General features: G+C 38.5%; 1 protein-coding gene across 14 annotated transcripts in view; it reads right to left on the bottom strand.

Moving 5' to 3' along the window:
• The window catches only part of ppip5k2 (diphosphoinositol pentakisphosphate kinase 2), a 108,276-nt gene that overhangs the window by 21,537 nt on the left and 62,005 nt on the right, over positions 1-24,734 (bottom strand). For 7 of the 14 annotated variants that reach the window (XR_009512117.1, XR_009512118.1, XM_059969463.1 and 4 more), the window contains exons 24-27: positions 19,583-19,753; positions 4,324-4,569; positions 1,520-1,589; positions 283-402 (exon numbers count right to left, since the gene is read on the bottom strand). Coding sequence is in view for 12 of the 14 variants with exons in the window: in XM_059969463.1 (XP_059825446.1) it covers positions 283-402; positions 1,520-1,589; positions 4,324-4,569; positions 19,583-19,753 (607 nt within the window). In the remaining 2 variants the exon portion in view is untranslated. The remainder of the gene's footprint in view (positions 1-282; positions 403-1,519; positions 1,590-4,323; positions 4,570-19,582; positions 19,754-24,734) is intronic. The other 7 variants (XM_059969462.1, XM_059969464.1, XM_059969466.1 and 4 more) reach the window with 5 other exon arrangements.

Raw genomic sequence — 24,734 nt, 5'->3', positions numbered from 1 at the left:
TGAGCCAATGCCAAAAATGTTGACAGATTGATGATTAAAATATAGTAATGTTCTAAAGCTAAAGTGCATTAATACGAAACTTGATCTGAGTGTAATATTTCTGTGAATAACTATGCCTGAAGTGTAAATTGCCAACTGCTCGATGATACGTGCTAAGAACAAGTGCTCCTCCACAGCCTCAAGTATTGGAAAGGGAGAAATAGGATTCTGCCATTCTCAACACAGAACAGATTTTTCTGAAAATGTGGTTATAGATTTGTTTGCATTGGTGCGTGCACATACCATCAAAACAGCCAGAAGATGTCAGCTTTTTACGATGCGCACGAGCATAATCCTGAAGGTTAGGTGCACTCGAGGAACCCCCCAGCACAGTAGTGCTAAACAAGCCTGCACAGTGAGACCCTAATGGGAGTTAGAGAAAACACATACAAACCAGGTGTTCTTTGTTCCAAAAAGGGAATCATGCAGCATGCCTTAGAATTATGACAAAATCATTATCTCTCATTAGTACGGTAATACATCAACTCTTGCAAATACACAAGTTCATAAGATACAAAGACAGTTATATCTTCACCAGCACATACCAAACAATTAAAATTGTTTAAACCATTAAGCAGCTCTAACTTCAGCTTAATAATTTAGGCCTCTGAGGCATGATATAATTTTCTCCTTTTCACCAATGTCACCATAATTAAATAACATATGATGATGTCATGAAGCAATCACATTCACTTTGTCAACCTTCTATATTTTTATATATGATAACTTGCAAGTATCCATTAAAAAGTATGGATGTGTTTGCAAAGGTGTTGGCTCTAGATTCTTGCCACATGATTGAGAGACAAAATACACAGTTACTTAAGCAAATTTCTCAAAAAAACTTTTGTTATGTATGTCCTAAACAGGAAACCCAAGTCTTTTGTTCTTTGTACCAAACAGTTTACACATCCTACACCTAAATACATGCTGAATGTTCAAATATTAATTTACCTTGTGCTACATCCTATTTTTTAAACTGCACACCCATTTAATAATATATCAGTTCCTCTTCAATAATAAATTGTTATCCAAAAGTAGAACTATTTGATGATTTTAATTACTGAATCTGTATGAGAGTAACAAAAAAAAACAAGATTTAAGAGCAAGTTATCAGCTACATGAGAAGCCAAGGCTTTTGCTGCATACTCATGCTTTATGCAAATGACTTCAAAATTCAGTCAGAATGGTGCAAATTACTCACATGGCGGCTGAATCTTTCAAATGAGAGTTTTTAATTCACCAACATCTTTTATATATCTGAAACTTTAGAAACACTTTCATTCTGCATTTATAGTGTGTATGACTTTTCTTAAACCACAAAAGTCATTACAAGGGAATAAAATGCCACCTCTTCCTTGACTGCCCACAATTCCTTCTGAAACCCACAAAGGTTAATTTAATTCTTAATTCTAATTATTTCCTTCAACAGTTTTGGAAGTAGAAATGTAATAATCTATTTCCCAGCTATCTTTGTACTTACCAAGTCCAGTGTATTTCTGTTCTGAATGGGACCTTCCAGTTCGTAAAAAATTACTGGACTCTGGAAGCACCTAAAAAGAAATAGCGAACAATATTTTGAGTATTTGAATAAATAAAAATCAATAACAGAAGACAGTCTTATACTAAGGTCTGCTTAAGACAATTAATGTTAATAAGCTGCATGATAAATGTTAGTGGAAATGAATGAACGAAGACAATGATAGATCATGCAAAGTCCTTTAGCCTGAAATGAGTCCATTACACCTATAATGTTCTTGCAATGGGATGAACATAGGAAATGTTGGATTAACACAGTAGTAAAATAAACACATGGGGAAAATATCAGTTTACAACAGCATAGAGATATCGCTCTATCGCTTCATCAGTTAACAGAACTGCACCATTCTCAGTAAAGACAAAACAAAAGCACATACAAGTGTGTTTGAGAGAACAGGTCTTTACTCCATGCAGTGAATATACAAGAGTTCTGTGTACGCTGCACATTCCTCATTAGTGTCTTACGTTGCAGTACCTCTTTTCATTTAAATTACATTTTAATTTTGGGCGCCTGCATATGACCATCTTTCATTCTTCTCACACCTGCATCATTTATACCATAAACAGGATTTATGTTGTTTGCTTTAGCTTGAGGAATGTTGACTGCCAATATCTACCACGATCTATAACAATATAAAACCATTATCTGGGCAATGAAAACAGCAGCTTTTTTTTTACAGTAGACAGATTGAGGTTTTAGTTGGATGAGTATGCTGTTAATTACTTTGGAAGATTATACATTTGTATTTGAAGAGATAATGTTTATTTTCAAATATGGAAGTAGACCACAGATGATTACTAGTCATTCAATTTTTTTTAACTGCAATGTTGAAGATCAGAAATAACATTAGAAAATATTGGAAATACCTAGCATTTCAGATAGCATAAGTGTCAAGAGAAACAGAATTAATATTTCAGGTCAAAGACCCTTCAAAGGATCTTCAACCTAAAGTCTTTCCACAGATGTTGCCTGATTTGCTGAGTATTTCCAGCATTCACTGAACACATCCTGACAAAACATTATGATATTGTGGGTTAAACTCAACTCAATTCCATTTGGCTATGGGCAATGTAAGAAGGTACTATAATTACTTTCAACATTCATACATTAGAGATGAATTTTTGAGAAAGGTGTTTCAGAGTGACACGCATGCTGGTATTAAACAACCATGATCAGAAAGGTCCTAAGTTGGATCTTTAATTTGAAATTTTAACAGCTCTGGTTAAGTTAAATCATATTCCTGCTCATAAATGTTAAACAGAGACTTCATTGTTTCCTAACAGATTTACAGTCAATGGTGGTGCACTCTGTTAAATAAGATGGCAACGATTAATAATTCAAGTCACAACCAGTGATGGAGATAACAGAATATTTGCAAAAATGGATCTGGCGTCCAACACAAAGCAACAAATTAAAAAGAAGAAAAACTTAATTAAAAATAGTATAGAAGCTAAAATTTACTGCATTGAAGATGTTTGCCCTGATGTAATATCCTGAAACAAAAGTTTTTAAAAAACAGAAGTATAAGCAACTTTGAAGCAAGCAGACTATAAATTTTGATGATGAATACAAAACCTAATTATGAAGTAAACCTAAAAGTGTATTAGAGATGGAAATTAATTATTCACTATACATGACAGAGGGAAGAATCTACAACTGGTTTCCACTTGAATGTCTTATTTTAAAAGAGATTAATGTATATCTAATTTAAATCAGGTTTTATACCCGTGTAAATATATTAGAAGTGCTGAGATGGATGCAATGGTTTCTGAGCAGCTGGACCTTTAGCAATATGATGTCAAAAGGCAACTGTTTAAAGATCATAACTTTAAATGCAAGGTCAAATTTGATTTGATTTTTTCTTATATAACCTCTCCCTGGTGAAGTGAAAAAGAAACATGAAAATATTGCATTAGGAGTTAAATAAATTGGATTAAAGTTATTGAAGGAACAAGATTAATAACCTCACTCACTGTTCTTTGCCTTACTTTAAGTTTGCCTTTCTTTAAGTTAGGTAAATAATATCAGGTTTCTCAGCTTCTTGATATGGGAACTTCTCTTACTGAAGTGCTTTCGAACTAAGCCTAGGTTTCAGCCTAAAAAAACAATATATTTTATGTCTAAATCTATACTCATCACTCAAGGAGTGTATCAGTTTTCCTACTAGAGCATTTTGCAGGAAAATTGTTTTGAAAAGACTTAGCTATTGAGCTGGCCCTAACTTGGGCATAAGAGTGCTCTGATTTACAAGGTAATTTTAACTTAACTCAGCACATGGTAAATGTATGGGGTTGCTTATGGTGACTGGTTTACATAAACAATATTATTCTCCATTTCTAACTTTGTTTTCTGTTGGACTCTAGTGCTAAATCAGTAATATGTCTAACTCTATTTGTTCCAAATGGATGTACTGGGTAAAAATTACTACAAAATTTAAAGTAATCTAAAGATTAATGAAATTGGTACTGCAACATTCAAGTTAAGAGAATAGACCTGCAAAGAACAGCAGAAAGAAATGCAAGAGCAGCATCCATATTAAATTCTTGAATGGATATGCAACTAAACAGTAAAAGATAATTAAAATTTGAATTAAAGATTTTTTCTAAAATTAATCCAATATCTGAATATAAAGTTTAACAAGCCATGTCAGCTATTTTCATTCGCTTCATCAAAGTAAAGGTCTAATTAATTATTTCATAATTATGGAAGTCAATGTTAAAATTAATAAGAAGGACTTTAAGACAGACCTGAGGAATTACGGTGAATGTTTGACCAGTGAAAATGGCAATTTTCATAAAAATGAAGGAAAATTGAAAAACCTGTTGCCATGAGCCAAAAATACTTGATGTGAAAGCCAATGATTTGGGGGAGACAGGGGAAGAAGTGATTTGTTCCCCTGATCTGCGTCTTCGACGCCCAGCACCCACACCACTAGTGTAATGCATCCAGGTACCACTACACTCTGGGCTAGACAGACTCAGGGGGCTCTCTTCCTGGAAGTGAGAAAAGGGTGCAAAAAAACAACAGCAAAGCATTCAATGTTAGACTTATTTAATCGAAAGGAATAAAAAAAATCTCAACTGTGCATCATAAATAACCATTCACTTTGTCAGAAGCAACTAACAATCCTGATGCAGATACAGCATCCTTATTTCCCTTATTTAAATAAAACATTAAAAATGTACCCTATTGACATGCATACAGGCCATACATTTCTGTTAAAGAAATGAAGATTGCCATACAGATTTTATTTACAGTGGCAGTTTGAAAGCTTCTTCCCTTGCTGGCCATGCATCCATATCAATACAAGAGTGCAGAAGTCAATTAATTATTTCATAAGTTCCAAAATAAAATAATCAAGGCAAAATTTGCATGATCCATGAGGACCTAAAATGCTACTTGATCAAGAGAAATATCAACCCATAACAATTTGATGTGTTTTTTTTTGTGTCCAATTCTCTTTAACTTTACATTCAAAAAAAACAAAAGAATAATTTCAAGCTGTTCACCTCCTCTGTAAATATACTCTGATCCAAACATTTTGTTTGGGTACTACGTACATCAGGGATGTCCAACCTCTGAAGCAGGGAGCAACAAATGAGTGAACAGCACTGATTGATTCAGCCCTAAACATAGCATGAAAATGAAGTCTCTACTTTCCATTTTTAACCTGGCATCAAACACTGCTCGAGATTATTAAAGTAAACTCAGACAGAAAGTGAGAGAGAGAAAAGAAAATGAGTTACCATGCTCTGAGAAGCGGAGGACCAACTTGAGAGCCATAGTAATGAGAAGCTGGGGCAAATTAATAGCAGTGCATGTTCAAGCAGAGGCACAGGAATGGAAACCCTTGCAATAATCTCCACCTACTTCATACAACATCCCATCAATGCACAGAACAGTTTGGCTGAAGAAAGGAATTATAGTCTAAAATTGTGGAAAGGCACAGCAATCCGGATTTAAAAGGGTCAAATCCAGCCTGTGAGCACAGGTTGGACAACCTTGATGTACATCTCGTATCTGGTACTTGCTGTTTTTGGTCTTTGTATGTTTATCATAATACAGTGAACATATAATACGATTCTCAGTTTATCACCAAATATAACAATTTATGATTCTAATGAAACAAACCTAAAGAATTAATCAAGAAAAAAAAAACACAGAATGGAAGATAAAAGCACAGGACAACACAAAGCCAGGTGTTACTGTGAACTGAGAGGTATGCAACTTCAATTTAAATACAGGTGAATGTATATCTAGTTGAACATTTAAGTTGTATGTACACCTAGGACGTTTCAATTAGCTAAAAGCTAGGGCAACCCGAAAGAAGGCATGATGAAAGGATACCAGTTTTACTATAGCATAATTGAATAAACATGCAATGATTTCCTCTGCACAAATGCAATGTATATATTATTTCACATTGAATTATTGCAGAATTACTTCATCTTGCTGATTAAATTGAAATAATAGATCAATACATTTTATGTAAACTTTGTTATAAGCCTATTAAAACTACCTTATGACAAAGTCAGTCATTTACTTCATTCCAATCGGGCATAGTGCATACTCTTTAAGTATAACACTTCAGGCTGCAGTGTGTGCTCGTTTAGGTCAAAGCTAAGCAGGGAGTTAGAAAACTGCAGGTGTTTGTTCAGTAGCATAAATAGTTAACAATAAAACAATAGAGAGCAGAATAAGCGAGAAGCCAAGGAAGCAAGCATGTTAGATCCACACCCATCCTATAGACCAAGCCAAAACTCAGAAAAGCTTCACCAGATGTGGTTATGGACCATGATACGGGCAGTATTTGTTGATATGATCTCACAGAACCTTACATAGAGGCTCAAACTTCCAGCTGTATAGTTTTCTTGCATCATTAAGATCATCACCATAGGTGAATCCACACTTTCCCAGGTCAGCCATATTGTAATGTACTGCCCTGTGCTCCAACTTTAGCAGTCCAAAATTACAGATTTCCTAGACTTGGTACTTCAATGGCAGCAGCCACAATGTGTTTCAAGCTGCTGAACCATGCCTTTCCATCCACAGAAGTATATTTGCTTGTCTGTCTCATCATCTACTGGAGTCGGGCAGGTAATTATAATCAAATTATGTTGTTCTTAAGGTTTCTTGTTCCACACGGAGCAACTTTCCTCATTTATAGCTGGATTCTTAACAAAATATCATTTGAAAGTAGTGGAGTTGTGCAAACTTAAAAAATCGAAGAACAATGTGGAGTAGGAGAGCTCATCCAGGGTATAATCATTGTGCCTCCCTAAGGATCAATCTAAGGATCTTTTACTCAAATACCAGCAATGACGAAATTTGGTGATTTGTGGATTGATGATAGGAAAATGAAATGACCATGCAACTACAACAGTTCAACATGTTTATCATCCTTCAGGGTAGAGAAGTTTGACCCAGACCAGATTTGCTCTCTATCCAACTCCAAGCCCCTTCTGTGGCAAGAGACATGCAATATTAACTGCCTTGTAACACGTGTTAATTTAAAAAGAATGATAAAGTATTTGTAATTAAGAAAATGCTTTAGTTAAGAAATTTAGTGTAAAGAAAAATATGGCTTCCTGGTATCCTGGAATTCTAGGAAATAAAACAAGATAATTAAGATGTTGACTATACAGTTTACTTACATGTCTTTCTTTCCGACATCCTCTACCCCCACCCCCAAAACATCAGAACCCATTCTCCACACTACCATACACATAATCTGTGCTCAACACCCCTATCTCCCAACTGATCTGAGATTCCACCACCCATCATCCGCAGTGATCTTCCGATCTTCTCCCCTACAGATGACGAACACACAGGCAACACCACCACCAAAGTCCAGTGGACAATCCTTGATCAGATGCCCTCCTCCGATCCACAGCCCTCCCTTTCACTGCTGGACTTACCTGTATTCCTTTGCTCACTTGGCATTGGTAGAGCAGCAAAGGAGAAGTTTTACCTTGTGTAAAGATAATTTTAAAGGCTTGTACATCTTTGGCTCTTCCTGTACTATTAAACTCCCAAATAATCGGGTCATGAACATTCACTGACTCTCCACAATACATGTTTAACATGTTCTGTAGGCTTCCTTAGAATCTCTGAATTTTGCCTAAAGTATTTTGTTTAATTGCCAAACATTATAGGGAGTTTGGTGATAACTAACAAACCAAAAATGGTAGCTTCAAATTCAAATTTAAAAAATATTAATACAGTGTTGTAGGGTAAAGAATGGCAAGGAATAATAACCAGTAATTAGGAATATGGATTGTGCTAATCTTGTAACAGGGAACTGCAGACAAAAGTAGAGACATGGAATGCAGCAGCGATGACACCCAGATTTCAGGAATTTCACTAATTATGTTATAGCATGTACCTATTGCAAAAGAAAATTGGATTTACTGTTAGACCTTTGGATAATCACTTTATTCTGTCATCAGGACTTAATCTGTTACTTAATTAAGTCTGCCTGTCACCACCATTTTGTTATCAAAATGTAGTGTGACTGGTAATCTTGTCAACTGAGAACATAAAAGCTCTACCGTATTCATGCTCAGGTTGATTAGCTTTGTCTGGTCTTCTGGTGTGCACTAAGTTTTTTTTTAATAAATCGCCTGCTCCTTCAACCGCCAACTCCATATGATCTTTTAATTTGCTCCTACATACAGAAAAAAATTCTCCACTCTTTTTGGCAGCCAGTCATTTTGATAGCAGTTTAATCGTAGAAATTTTCTCAAGTTTGTCAGAAGTGAAGGTGAAGGCAAGTAAAAATGCTGCAGCTACTGTGCACAAGCCCTGATATGATTGTTAAATTTACAGCAAGCACAAGGTATTAAATGTGACATCAGAAAAATGAGCTGCATGTCTTTGCCACTGATAAAAACATGTAAACAGAAGTCCTATAAGAATAGATGGATTATATCAAGAGGAGACAGACAAGCTAATTAAATGGGGATACACAATTTATCTCAGATTTATGTGAAATGATAGGTGAATAGTACAACTTTAAGATGAGTGCAAACCACTTTGATTCCCTAGATCTATTCTCAGTGAAGAAAAAGGTAAGTAGTGTGGACTGGGATCTTTATGTGTATAATGACGGAATACGAGGGGTTTAGGGTGGGGTGGAAGTAATTTATGGAGAGGATTGCAGGTTCCACCGAGTTGAGGGAGATGTTGATCCATTTGTGGTATAGAAAGCTGAGGTGGATCAAAGGAGCCGAACATCACAGCGGAGGAAGGAGTTAGAAGCCAAAGATTGCAAAGCAGTGGAACATTAATTGGAGGAGTCTGAGATCAGTACTAGGGTGGAAACAAGAAAAGAGACAAGATTGTTGAAAGGAGAGGAAGTACTCTATCTCTTCTTTGCATTTAGTAGCATTTAAATATCAACGATAGGAAGGTTCCCAGCTTCCTCAACTTATTGACTACTGGATTATTTGGTAGTGGAAAATTGCCAAGAGAGATCAAATGGTTAAAAATTAATGTGCACAGCCTACTTAGAGATTCTTCCTGATCTGAAAGCACATTTTGATCAACATCCTGATTCACTTCTATTAAAAATGGAAATGAACATAGGAACTGAATTCTGAAGAATTATGAGGGTAAATTAGCGTTTGTTTATAACAGAGCTAGTGTGAATATAGACACTGGAATGCTGTTGTGAGTCAGCAGTGTGCACTTTTATTATGGGTCCAGGATTCAGCAGCAGCACAAAACTCGGCTAACTATTCAAAAGTAACATTATAACGTCATAATATTACAGCAGGTCTTTTTGAGATATAATTGGTGTTGTCCAATGGATTTTAATGGAATTAAGTGGCCAAAAGAGACTCGAATAAGGAACACAATTTGCTTAATTTACACATGGTAGTAATTTATACCAAAATAAATTGCAGTTACCAACCACAACTAATCCAGCACTGCTACGATTTCTACTACCAATTAGAATGATAGCAAGTTAATAAGGAAGCTATCACCTGCATTAGCTTTTCCCAAGTTACAGTGTACCCTAACCTGGAAATATATCATTCACTGTTACTAGATATAAGCAACTGAAATACTCTAATTTGTGTTCTATTGGACTGAAATTGTTGAAGGCAGAAGTCACCACAATTTTTTCATGGGCATTTATGGATGGACAATAAATACTGGCCTTGCCAGCAATCCCAACCCCAACCTGCAGATTAATAAATTGTAAGGATTATTTACATAAGAGAAAGATGTTGCCAGTTTATTGGTAAAAGAGGGAAGTGGATCAGTTCCATAGACTTGATAAATGAAACGCAGTCAAGAATATGACAGAACTTAAGATAGACAAATCACCTGCTCTGGGTGATTCCTTGCAAAAGAAAGAAGAGGCACAATTGCAGAAATGCAGCTCAAAGTTAACTGCTCAAGAAAAGGATGAGAGCAAGTATTATAACCTTATTCAAAATTGGATTCAAAGGTGGATATTGCAAATACCAGGCCAGTCTGTTTAATTTCTGATGTGAGGATTTTTCAGGAGCAGTCATTTGTTAAAACCACAAAGAAAGGCAAATAATATATCATTACGTTCATCACCTTTATTTAGTGTTGCCAAGAGCAATAAAGTTGATGTTATACGCATGATCTTTCAGAAGATGATTGATAAGTTACTAGTTAAGATCACTTAAGATTCAGCCCATAAAAAGGATAATTAAGTCAGAGCCAGGAAAAGTCATGATAAACAGTTTACTTTCAAGCTAGAGGTGTAGCAAACAGTGAAGCTGTTAGAAAATAGTAGGTCTCATAGAACGAGTGGATGCAAGCTAAATGGAATTTAAGGCAGATCCTGTAAAATAATACATTAGGAAGATTGAGGAAAGGCAAGATAATTTATTGGGTATAAATCTAAAGGACTTTGTTATCCATTTACAGCAAGAGACAAGGCAGCATGAGGGAGAAAAAAAAACTTTTTTTTAATTTTAAGGCTAGACATGAACAAGAATTCACTGCCTGAGTGGATGATGGTAGCTAATTCAACTGCCACCTTCAGAAAACAACTAGATAACCTATCAGACAGAGAAATTGCAGATCCACAAGAACCAAGGAGTATTACTAACTAATTTGTTCTTGCAAAGAGCTGACATGGGTTGGATGGGCCGAGTACATCAATCCTTGCAGCAATAGTTCTATGAACCTACAATTCATTTCCAGTGGAAGTTTAATCTTTTACCATTAAAAAATAGGTTTTGTTACAAATGCATAAATGAGAGGACAATTTAACATTTTTCCAATTAAAACTGTCTTGAATAGAAAATTGATATAATAACTTGGAAGCAATGCACAAAAACCTGGACAAGTTTAGTGAAGCAAGCAGCATCTATGGAGGAAAATGGACAGTTGGCATTTCGGGTGACTGACACTTCAGTTAGACTAGCAACTCAGACGGACAGAGGCTGTTGGAAGACATAATCTGGTGGAATAATAAATTGTTATAGAACATAGAATAGTACAACACAGTACAGGCCTTTCAGCCCACAATGTTGTGCTAACCCTTAAACCCTGCCTCCCATATAACCCACCACCTTAAATTCCTCCATATACCTGTCCAGTAGTCTCTTAAATTTTACTAGTGTATCTGCCTCCACCACTGACTCAGACAGTGCATTCCACGCACTAACCACTCTGAGTAAAATAATCTTCCTCTGATAACCCCCTTGAAATTTCCACCCCTTACTGTAAAGCCATGTCCTCTTGTATTGAGCAGTATTGTCCTGGGGAAAGGTGCTGGCTGTCCACACTATCTATTCCTCTTAATATCTTGTATACCTCTATCATGTCTCCTCTCATCCTCCTCCTCTCCGGAGAGTAAAGCCCTAGCTCCCTTAATCTCTGGTCATAATGCATACTCACTAACCAGGCAGCATCCTGGTAAATCTCCTCTGTACCCTTTCCAATGCTTCCACATCCTTCCTATAGTGAGGCAACCAGAACTGGACACAGTACTCCAAGTGTGGCCTAACCAGAGTTTTATAGAGCTGCATCATTACCTTACAACTCTTAAACTCTATCCCTTGACTTATAAAAGCTAACACCCCATAAGCTTTCTCAACTACCCTATCTACCTGTGAGGAAACTTTCAGGGATCTGTGGACATGTACCCCCAGAACCCTCTGCTCCTCCACACTACCAAGTATCCTGCCATTTACTTTGTACTCTGCCTTGGAGATTGTCCTTCCAAACTGTACCACCTCACACTTCTCCGGGTTGAACTCCATCTGTCACTTCTCAGCCCACTTCTGCATCTTATCAATGTCTCTTTGCAATCTTCGACAATCCTCTACACCATCCACAGCACCACCAATCTTTGTGCCGCCTGCAAACTTGCCAACCCACCCTTCTACCCCTACATCCAGGTCTTTAATAAAAGTCACGAAAAGTAGAGGTCCCAGAACAGATCCTTCTGGGACACCACTGGTCACAACCTTCCAATCTGAGTGTACTCCCTCCACCACGACCCTCTGCTTTCTGCTGGGAAGCCAATTCTGAATCCACCTGGCCAAATTTCTCTGGATCTCATGCCTTCTGACTTTCTGAATAAGCCCACTGTGTGAAACCTTGTCAAATGCCTTACTAAAATCCATGTAGATCACATCCACTGCACTACCCTCATCTATATTCCTGGTCACCTCCTCAAAGAACTCTATCAGGCTTGTTAGACATGATCTGCTCTTCACAAAGCCATGCTGACTGTCCCTAATCAAACCATGACTCTCTAAATGCCCATAGATCCTATCTCTAAGAATCTTGTCCAATAGCTTTCCTACCACAGATGTAAGGCTCACTGGTCTACAATTATCCGGACTATCCCTACGACCTTTTTTGAACGGGGGATAACATTCGCCCCCCCCCCCCCCCTCCAATCCTCCAGTACCATTCCCGTGGACTATCTTAGGACTTATCTTAGGACTGAGAGCCGAACTTGATTAGGTTGTAGAGACAAAATTGTATATGAACTTCAATTTGCAAATCTAAAATGCAATCAGTAGTATTAGTCTCCTTGCAGCTATTCTAATGAAGTATTTCATTTTCTCTTTAACTTTTTCTCATCTTTACAATTTGATCAGAAGAATAATACTAAAGGCTCTCATGTAACAATGAGTTATATGGATCATTTTTTAAGGATGGGTTAAAGCTCATGTTCATCTGTCTCCCACTTAAAATGGGTGGAAAAAGGGATTTGATCTCTTTAAAGACTATTGGTTCTCAGGTGACATAGTCTCTGATGAGACTGTAGAAAACACGGCAGTCCAACGTTAGAGTGTTCTACAGTGTGCCAGAATCCTGATGTTAAATGAAGACTTTGAATCATTGATAAACATTAATGTGTTGGAGGAGTTCCAAAACACTGAAGAGTCATGAATGATTAATACTCTGTGCTGTTAGGTTGCATGATTATAACTGGTTAAATTGCAGAGTCAATTTGGGATTGCTTTTGTCGGGGCTCTATACGACTAGCATTTCCCACTGAAAAGGAATGGACTCTATCAGGCAAACAGGAACTCAAGCTAATTCTGTGGATCTCCTAACAATTTCGTCAAGAACTCTCTATTATAGATTCCCACATACAATATTACTTGCTGCCCCAAAAGGAATTAGGAAATTTTCTTTGCACATTTCAGATATAAAGGTGTCATGTTAATTTATCTAGAATAATAAAGCACTTATAAAAAAACTATACACAAATTGCTGGAGGAACTCAGCAGGCCAGACAACATCTATGGAAAAGAGTAAACAGTCGGCATTTCAGGCCAGACCATTTATCAGGACTGGAAAAAGAGATGAGAAGTCAATATGGTGTATTGGCCTTCATCAACCGTGGGATTGAGTTCAAGAGCTGAGAGGTAATGTTACAGATAAATGGGACCCTGGTCAGACCCCACTTGGAGTACCATGCTCAGTTCTGGTCACCTCACTACAAGAAGGAATTGGAAACTATAGAAAGGGCACAGAGGAGATTTACAAAGATGTTTCCTGGACTGGGGAGCATGCCTTATGAAAATAGGTTGAGTGAACTTGGCCTTTTCTCCTTGAAGTGACGGAGGATGAAGGTGACCTGATAGAGATGTATAAGGTGATGAGAGGCACTGATCATGTTGATAGTCAGAGGCTTTTTCCCAGGGCTGAAATGGCTAACACAAGAGGACACAGTTTTAAGGTGCTTGGAAGTAGGTACAGAGGAGATATCAGGGGTAAGTTGTTGTTGTTATTGTTGTTGTTTTTTTTATAAACGCAGAGAGTGGTGAGTGCGTGGAATGGGCTGCCGGCGATGGTGGTGGGGGCGGAGACAATAGGGTCTTTTAAGAGACTCTTGGATAGGTACATGGAGCTTAGGAAAATAGAGGGATATGGGTAACCCTAGGTAATTTCTAAACTAAGTACATGCTTGGTACAGCATTGTGGCCTGAAGGGCCTGTATTGTGCTGTAGGTTTTCTGTTTCTAAGAGTAAAAAGGTGAGGGGAGGGGAGCAAGGTGGTAGGTGATAGGTGAACCAGGAGAGGGGGATGGGTGAAGTAAAGTGCTGGAAAATTGACTGGTGAAAGAGTTAAAGGGCTGGAGAAGGAGGAATCTGATAAGAGAGGACAGAAGCCCTTGAAAGAAAGAAAAAGGGGGGGGGGGGGGGAGTGCACCATGGAGGTGATGGGCAGGTAAGGACAAAAGGTGAGAGAAGGAAATGGCTGTGGGGAATAATGTAGGAGTTGAGGGGGGGCAATTACTGGAAGTTTGTTCATGCCATCAGCATGGACGCTACCCAGATGGAATACAAGGTGTTGCTCCTCTGATCTGAGTGTGGTGTCATTGTGGCAGAGAGGAGGCCACGGACTGACATGTTGAAATTGAACTGAGAAGTAGAGTTGAAATGGGCGGTCATCAAGAGATCCCACTGTCTCTGGCAGGTGAAGTATAGGTGCTTTGCGAAGCGGTCCCCCAATCTGCATTGGATCTCACCTTATTTCCTTACCTGCCTATCACCTCCCACTGGTCCTCCTACCCATTTCCTTTCTTCCATCTGTCCTCTCCTATCAGATTCCTCCTTCTGCAGTCCTTTATCTCTTTCACTAATTGACTTCCCAGCTCTTTACTTCACCCCTCCCCCTCTCCCAGCTTCACCCATCACCTACTACCTTGTACTTCTTGCTGCCCTCCCTCCCCCACCTTCTTAACCCGACCTCTTATCTCTTTTTCCAGTCCTGATAAAGGGTCTTAGCCTGAAATGTTGACTGCTGCTGCCTGGCCTGCTGAGTTCCTCCAGTGTTTTGTGTGTATTATTTTGGACCTCCAGCATCTGCTGATTTTCTCTTGGTTTGCATTAGAGCCATAAATGGACATAACATATATTACCTATAATAAGTAAGAGGGAATCTGCAGATACTGAAAATCCAAGCAACACACACAAAATGCTGGAGGAACTCAGCAGGCCAGGCAGCATCTATGGGAAACAGTACAGTCGATGTTTTGGGCCAAGACCCTTTGGCAGGACTGAAGAAAAAAGGATGCGTAAATTTAAAACTACCTATAAAGGTTTAGCTAGTCAGGTTTTGTTAAATACCTACATTCAATTATAACTATTATAGAAAACAAACAAAAAGGAAAACAGATCCGTAGATAATTCAAACTAAATAAATTTACAAAATACAGATACACTCCAAAATAAACCAGTGTACTTTAAAAGCACTTTAAGTAGACAACCGGTGATAGGAATTGAACTGTAGGATAATCGTCCTATTAAAAGCATTCACATACCATATATTTCTTAATTCTTAACTCAGCCTTTAAGTTGAAAAGCCAAGGTGAAATCAACTTCAAGTTTTTCAACAGTTTAATCAATTTTGTTTGCTCCAATTTAGCCTCTTGCAGTATTTCTTATTTTAATTCTTAGCATAGTGTTCTACTTAGATCATTCCCCATATGCTTATTTAACTTTTCCTTGAATTCATCAATACTATTTGTCTCCATCACACTCTGCGGTGACAAATTCCACATCCTCGCCACTCATTGAGTCAGGAGGAGTCTTCCAAAGTCCTAGATGCAAAATCAATATTACGATTTCCTTATTTGATTTCTTGATTATCTTATATTGTTGACCTTCAGTTTTATTAATCCCACAAACATACTGAGGTCTATAGAAAGCTCTTATAATCATGAAGACCTCTATAAAGAACTCCTACTTTTTTTTAAAAAGAAAGGATATCAGAATTTTCATCTGAACCTGATAATTGCATTTTGGTACCGACCATGTAATTACTGTCATGTCATCTCCAGCACCTCTCTATTCTTTGCATAACAAGATAATACAGATTAATATTAATTTTAGGTTCAATACAATTTAGCATCTCACTAGGTTTCAATTCTGTCCTTTTAAAAATATACTCGAGCTGCACTTATTTTATATAAAATAATTACAAATTTACAAATGGAATCTATTCAGTTTTAGAACATTGGTGTAGTAACACTGATTAAGATAATTTGTCACTGCACCAGAAAATCATCCATTTATTAACTTTTCTGATACTTTGAGTTTAAATTGGTTTAATGTTATTGTCGCACAATTAAAGCAACCCAATAATCAAAGTTTGAGTCTTTTGTACTATGATTCTGAAAGAACTTTTCTTAATGGTAGTGGCTGAAAGAAGGTCATAGCTGGGAGTTTAACATCAAAGGATATAATGGTGGTGTGGCTCGATAGGTAAGAGATGAAATTACATCTTTAGAAAGGGGTGACATAGTCAGAGAACGTCGATTATTTGTGGGTGGAGTTAAGAAACTACAAGCTTAAAAAAAAATTATGGGAATCATACATAGGCCTCCAAATACACAAGATGTGGGGTTGAGTTTGCAAAGGGAGCTGGAAAGGGCATGTAATAAGGGTAATGACACAATTGTGATGGGGGACTCCAAATACACATGGGGATTGGGAAAATCAGGTTGATGTCAGATCGCAAGACAAGGGATTTGTTGAATCCTTTTTAGAGCAACTTGTGCTTGAGCTATTCAGGGGAAAAGCCATCTTAGATTGGGTGTTGTGTGATAACCCTATATTATTAGGGAGCTTAAAGTAAAGAAACCCTTAGGAGCCAGTGATCATATGATTGAATTCATACTGCAATTTGAGAAGAAGCATAAGTCACATGTATCAGTATCACAATGGAATAAAGGGAATTACAGAGGCAAGAGAGAGGAGTTTGCCCATGTGGATTGGAGGAGGATACTGGCTGGGATGATGCACAGAGGTGGCTGAAGTTTCTGGGAATAGTTCACAAGGCACAGGATAGACATGTCCCACAGAAAAAGTAGTTCTTAAATGGTAGGGGTCGGCAACCATGGCAGACAAGGGAAGTTAAGGACTGCTTAAAGGCTAAGGAAAGGGCATATAATGTAGCAAATGTGAGTAGGAAGTTGAATGATTGGGAAGCTTTTAAAATCCAACAAAAGGTAACTAAAAAAGGTACAAGAGAAAAGATGAAATATGAGAGCAAACTAGTAATAATATAAAGCAAGATACTGGAAGTTTTTTCAGTTATAAAAAGAATAAAAGGGAGGTGTGAGTTGATATTGGACCATTAGAAAATAATGCTGGTGAGGTAGTAATGGGGGATAAAGAAATGGCAGAAAACTTAACAAGTACTTTACTTCAGTCTTTACTGTGGAAACACCAGCTGTATGCTAAAGGTCTGTGAGTGTCAGGGAGCATTGTGAGTGTCAGAGTGCCATTGCTAATACAAAGGAAAAAGTGCTAGGCAAATTCAAAGGGCTTAAAGTGGATACGTCACCTGGACTAGATGGACTACATCCCAGAGTACTGAAAGAGGTTGCTGAAGAGATAATGGATGCATTGATCATGATCTTTCAAGAATCACTTGATCCTGGCATGGTCCCAGTGAACTGGAAAATTTCAAATGTTACTCCACTTCTTAAGAAGGGAGGAAGACAAAAGGAAGGACATTATTGGCCAGTTACCCTAACCTCAGTGGTTGGGAAAGTGTTGGAGTCCATTATTAATGACAAGGTTTTGGGGTACTTGGAGACTAATGACTAATGATAGTCAGCATCATTTCTGTCAAGGGAAACTGTGCCCAACAAATCTGTTTGAATTCTTCAAGGAAGTAACAATCAGGGTGGACAGAGGAGAGGCACAGTGGATATCATTTACTTGGATTTTCAGAAGGCATTTGATAAAGCACCTCACATGAAGCTGCTTAACAAGATAAAATCCTATGGTGTTTCAGGAACTATACTGGCATGGATAAGAGCAATGGCTGACAGGCAGGAGGGAGTGTGTAGGAATAAAAGTGTGCTTTTCTGATTGGCTGCCAATGACTAGTAGTGTTCCTCAGGGGTCAGTATTGGGACTGCTAATTTTCACATTGTTTGTCAATGATTTAGATAGTGGATTGATGACTTGGTGGCAAAGTTTGCAGATACAAAGATAGTTGGAAGGGTAGGTAGTGCTGAGGAAGCAATGCGATTGCAACAGGATTTAAGACAAACTGGAAGAATGGGCAAAAAGGTGACAGATTGGAACACAGTGTTGGGAAATGTACGATAATGCACTTAAGTAAAAGGAACAATGGTGCAGACTATTATCTAAATGGGGAGAAAGTTCAAAGATCAGAGGTGCAAAGGGACTTAGGAGTCCTCGTGCAAGACTCCCAGAAGGTAAATTTACAAGTTGAGTCTGTGGTAAAGAAGACAAATGCAATGTTGGCATTTATTTCAAGGGGAATAGAATACAAAAACAAGGAGATAACACTGAAGCTTTATAAGACACCAGTCAGGCCACACTTGGAGCACTGTCAACAGTTCAGGGACCCTTATCTCAGAAAGGATGTATTGTCATTGGAGAGAGTCCAAAGGAGGTTCACTAGGATGATTCTGGAATGAATGGGTTAACATATGAGAACTATTTGGCAAATATGGTCAAGTATTCACTGGAATTTAGAAGAATGCGGGGGTAGCTCATTGAAACCTACTGAACGTTGAATGCTGAAAGGACTAGATAAGGTGGATGTGGAGAGGGTGTTTCCTGTGATGGAGGTATCAAGAACGAGAGGGCACAGCCTCAAAATTGAGGGGTCAACTTTTAGAACAGAGGTAAGGAAGAATTTTTTTTAGCCAGAGATTGGTGAATCTGTGGAATGTTCTGTCACAGACTGTGGTGGAGACCAAGTGTGTTGGTATATTCAAAGCTGAAATTGATAGATTCTTGATTAGTCGGGGCATCAAGCGATTTGGTGAGAGGGCATATGTATGGGGTTGAAAGAGTTCCGGGATCAGCCATGATGAAACAGCAGAGTGGACTCGACAGGCTGAATGGCCTAATTCTGCTCCGATGTCTTATGATCCTGCAAAATATCATCTTACGTCAGTCATTTAATCTGTTTACCATGTTCAGACATTCTTTCACGGGTTGCTGTGCTGATAAATCAGTTTCTTATTGGTAGATTTTTTTTGCAATTATTCTCTTTTAAATAGGTAGTTATAAAATAGTATCCAGCACAAACTGCAAAACATCTTCAACAAAATGTGCCTAATGATATAGTGGTTAAATGGTGGTAATACTTTGTACGAGAAAGGATCTGTGGAGAAAGAAACAATATTTTAGTGTATCTACAGTAGGTTTTGATCAAAGGTCATCATCCTGAAATGTTAACTGTTTCCCACTCCACAGATACACAGATTGCTGGATAGTAGCACATAACTACTCTTATAATACTCGTGTACTATTATGACTATTTTTATAATGTTTGTGTACTATTATATTCACTTGGAGTGTTTCAATTACACTAATTCTAATTATCATCGATACTAGAAGATAAATACCCTTCTCTAGTTAGAAATTGAAGTAGTTCTTCTAATTTTTTTTCTTTTAAAAATACTAGATAGAGCATTCCCTGTAATTCTAGAAAAAAAAGTTCTTAGAAACTTCCAAAGAATTTTTAAAGAAAAAGAGTTTAATTTAAAACACTTACTTCCACTGAGCCTATTTTCTTGGATCGTTGCAGTGGGGATTTTCGATGTATATAAATGGGATCTGAGACCATTGGCCTGAACGACACTGTGGACTTTTCAGCAGCTTCCCTTCTTGAAACAGACTCCTCATCATTTTCACTATTCAGGAAGACTTTGGTTCCACTGTCATTCTATTATTAAAGGATACATTGTCACTTCTGTAAGCTTATATTTTGAAACTAATTGCTGTAATTTGTTTTTGTCTTTCTTCTAATAAGCACAGGAGAATTACCTACTTTAGTAAAATTTTCAAGGAGCACATATAAAAAAATTTTACCAAGTAAAACTTCACTCACACTTGCACGTTCAGTCTCCCTTTTCGTAATGTAGTAATGATACATTAATAACAGAGTAACCCTAGTTGACTTACCTTGATTCAGGGCTTCAGATTTGCCTAGCTATTGGTTAGGAATTACCATTTGATTTCTAAATGGTAACAGGTTGTAGCTACTTACAATGGAATGTAGCAGGGCCATTGAGAAATTGAGAAAATAAGAAATACACCCTCCTCTCCCTCTTTTTCTCTTTTGCATCTGCATACCAACCCCCTTCTCACAGCACTTTACAATGCAGAGGAAATGTAACACTTCTGGGGCCCAAACAATCCTTACAGGAGCACCAGTAATTCAGTTGCATCCTTTCCAATTTAGCGTATAGACGAACTCCATATTACTGTGGTGATTGATGGTGGGGGGGTAGGGAGAGAAAAAGGCTGTATTCCTGAAAAACAGTCCATAATGCAAGGCCATGTCATTTATGCATGCATCAAGAAATAAAAATTCAAAAGAAAATTAAAAGTCAATGCATTTGCTTTCTTTTTCCACATGAATTCTGCAAGAGCAAATTTTATTCCGTGTCCTATTACTTTTGGGCAGTGATTTGTGAACTCTGTAAATTTCCATTACCCGAACAACTATAACATGGGGGCTTGCCTATACTGCGTGTGGTGCTCACACTATGGTCTCTTCTGCACAGGAGAGACCAAAAGTTAATCAGTTAACTGCATTCTGTTTAAGTGGCAAGGATGACCATTAGCTTCCAGTCACTTGTCACTGAAATTCTCCATCCCATTCCAAATTCACATCTCTGGCTTCAGCCTCCCACATTGCTCCAGAAGAGCTGAAAGCAGGCTGTAGGAAATCTATCGTCCAAGCACTTAGATGCCCTCAGAGCTTAACACTGAATTAAAAATTCCAGTAATAATATTTTTTACAGCTCCTTAGGACCTACATATGTTTCAATTTTTTGCCTTTTCAATTGGCAGTCTTTAAAAGTAATTGTTAACTGAATTCAGATCTGTACTTTAGAGTAGATATTCCCTCTGCTCTCCCCACTCTTTCCCAGTTAATACAACAGTCTTATCACTTTTCCAATTATAATGATGGGTACTTGGCACAAAATGCCTTCTCTATTACACTATTGATGCTTAACTGGCTGAGTGTTTCAAATTTTTGGCATTTTGCCAATTTCTTATCTCCTGTCCATCAAGTCCCAGGATCCATCCACACACCATGGTTGTGAAATTGTCTATTGACTACATTCCCTTGCTCCTAAGCTGTGACCATACCTTGCACTGACCTTACAATTACCCACAAAGGCTCTAATTTCCAGACTCCCACTTCCCTAGGTGCCAATTTTCAAACACCGAAGTTCGTTTCATTGTCATTCAACCACAACCCTACATATGAAAACAACCAAATGAAACAGCGTTCCTCCAGAACACAGAACCACAGCCACACAGCACATGTAATTATAATAGCAGAAAAGCGTAGTTACAAAAAATTAATAACATAGTCCAAGTCCATGAGTGTCATGGTCTGTAGAATGATGGCCTTGGTCATAGTCCTGGAGCCACATTTCTGCAAGAACAGCACACGGCAGTCATATCATGCAGTGCGGCCATGGTTGAATGCAATCCAGCTTGTCTCCCACCGAGCAAACACTGGAGAGCAGTACAGGAGGAGGCCAGCCTGCAATCCTGAGGCATATCACCAGTACTTCTTTCCTCAGCATCCGCAACGGGCAGTTCCAAGGCATGAATGAGGCCAGGTCTGCACCACAACCAAGTCCAAATACAATAGAACCCATTAAAAAAAGAAAATCAAATACTCAGTGTGTGAAAAAAAGAGCAAATCGTGCAAACAATAAGTAGACAAATAGCATTCAGAACTAAAGTTCACAAAAGTGAGTCCACAACCACGAAGATTCCTTATTTACTCCTAGTTTATTGATGCTCCAATGAGAATCAACATCAGTGGCCCTTAACTCCCTCAAGTAGTGGTTGCTAGGTGAAATGGTCATTGTAAATTGTCCCAGCTTTAGGCTAGGACTAAACTGGGGTACTGCTGTGTGGCGTGGCCTGAAGGGCCAATTCCACACTGTATCTCAATAAATAAATAATGATCCCCACTCAAAGTCCCAATTGAGATTCTGAAGGAAGAGCTTCAGTCCCAATTGTGTAGTGTGGAAATCTGCCTAAAGTGCGGTTTGCTATGATTTGGTGAATTAATCTCTACCTTACGGAGACTAAGTGTCAGCACTCATTAGCATATTCATGCTTTCTTTGTCCACAATACCATCACTGAACACCAAGACATTATGTCCCTGACAATCAAGGACCTCATTTCCTTCAGCAGTCTTCCCTCCATAGTTTTAAACCTCATAACACCAACCACATCCCATTTAACCCTCAACCTTGTCCCACACTGGTACTCCTACCTCCTGTCCAAGGCCCACAAGTAGGACTGTCCAATTAGACTCATCATTTCAGACTGTTCTCACTCTAAACTTAATTCTTCCCACCTTGGCCAATCCCTTCCCACTTACATGCAAGCCACAACTGACAACACTGCTTTTCTGAGTTCCCAGTTCACTGGGCCCAACTATCACATCTTTAGCATGGATGTACAATCACACAACAGCCCATCCCATGAGGAACATCTGAGGGCCTTCCACTTCTTCCCTGAATGGAAGTCTCACCTGTTCCCCTCCAGCAACAAGCTCATTGGCTTGGCTGTGCTCATCCTTACATAATGGCTTCTCCCTCAACTCAGCATTAATGCTGCTTGCTGCAACCATAGGACAGAGCCTTTGACTACATCTAATCCATTTGCAGTTCTGTTCTCAAACAGTATCCTGGACAGAACAAGGATAAAGTTCCCTTGATCTCTCCCATTAGAGTATGGATTCAGAGGATAACATTTTGCAATTTCCACCAGTTTCAATAAGATTTCACCACCAAATCTTCCACTTCTCTCCCTTTTCAGCATTTTGAAGGGCATCTTCCCTTCACAACTCTACCATCAACCACACTCCACACAATGAAATTTCCTCAGGCAGCAGAGAAGATGCAACATCCACCCTTTCCAACCATCCAGGGACATAACCTCGAGCAACACACACATAATGCCCTGGATTTCCAGTGTGTGCGCAATCTCTTGTGTTTACATAAAGAGTTTTTCCAGGAGAAGTAGTGATTTGCCTACATTTCTTCTGCATTTGCTTTACACAATATAGTCTTCTCTACTTTAGAGAAACAAACACAGATTATTAGATTGTGTACCTGCTTTTAGGCTGTAGTGATGAAGTTAAGCATACTGTTCCTTGCCACTTTAATTCTCCATTTCACTCACACTCTGACAATTCTGCCTGTGGACTCCAGCACAGTTATAAGAAGGCCCAAATCAAGGTAGGACACAATAAAGTCTTCTGGACTTCATATTAAGTTGTCTTACATTAGCTATCTATATCAGAGCCTGGCATTTTTATTCAAACTCATCCATCTTTAACTTTATGTAGAACACCCTGCTCCACCATTTGCTAAGCCCATTAACAATTCATCCACATTGCAACCTATGATGGTTATTCTCCTTATCCTATCCCTCTCTCCCATACTTTCTTTTTGCTACAACTTAAAACCATTTCCATCTCCATGTCCCAGCTTGAGGAGGGACTAAACCAAAAATTTTGTTTCTCTTTCTGTACATGCTATCATTCTTGCTTAGTGTTTTCAGCATTTTTTTCTTTAATCCACTATTAGAAATTTTAGTTACTGATGATCTATAACAGACCAAAGATGTTCTGGCAGGATTTCGAGAAACTGATATCGTAAATGTGTAGAAACTTGATATCCTAACTGTGTAATCACCGCTGGAGAACCTTATCAAATTTACCATGCAATTCTCAGCAGAAATACATTTAATGCCCATCTTTCAACAACAGAAGACTAGGTCCAAGACCTCTTTGTGCAACTGCATCCTTGATTTCACAAATAAGAGACAATTTATAGATGCTGGAAATCCAAGCAACACACACAAAATTCTGGAGGAACTCAACAGGCCAGGCAGCATGAATAGAACAGAGTACAGTCAATGTTTTTGAGTCAAGACCCTTCATCAGGACAGAAGAGAAAAATATGAGGAGTTAGAGTAAGAAGGTGAGGATACGAGAGGAATAAACAAAAGGTGACAGGTGAAACTGGGGGGGGCGGTGGTGAATAGGGTGAAGAAAAGAGCTGAGAAGTTGATTGGTGAAAGAGATACAGGGCTGGAGAAGGGGGAATCTGATAAGAGAGTACAGAAGGCCATAGAAGAAAGAAAAGGGGAGGAGTACCAGAGAAAGGTGATGGGTAGATAAGGACATAAGGTAAGAGAGGGAAATGGGAATGGGGAATGAAGGGGGTGGGAGGGGCATTACCGGAAGTTCAAATCATCAATGCGCCATGCCATCAGATTAGAGGCTTTCAGGCGGAATACAAGGCATTGCTCCTCCAATCTGAGTGTGACCTCATCACAACAGGAGGCCATGGACTGACATGTTGGAATGGGAATGGGAAATGGAATTGAGATAGGTGGCCACTGAAAGATCCCACTTTCTCTGGCTGATGGAGGGTAGGTGCTTGGCAAAGCAGTCTCCCAGTTCTTGATTTCCTCGCTTGCAGACTCCAGTCAGTCTAGATTGACACACCATCTACTCCACATTCACCTCCAGCACAGGTGCACCACAAGGCTGTGTGCTTAGCCCTCTGCTCTTCTTGCTTTATACTTTTGTGAGGCCAAGTACAGCCCCAATGCAACAGTTAAGCTTACTGACGACACCGTTGTTGGCCGAATC

Source organism: Hypanus sabinus, chromosome 5 (assembly GCF_030144855.1).
Source record: "Hypanus sabinus isolate sHypSab1 chromosome 5, sHypSab1.hap1, whole genome shotgun sequence".
In the NCBI taxonomy this organism is placed as follows: Eukaryota; Metazoa; Chordata; class Chondrichthyes; order Myliobatiformes; family Dasyatidae; genus Hypanus; species Hypanus sabinus.
The sequence above is the reverse complement of the archived record's forward strand: the minus strand, read 5'-3'. Positions and strand labels throughout refer to the sequence as shown.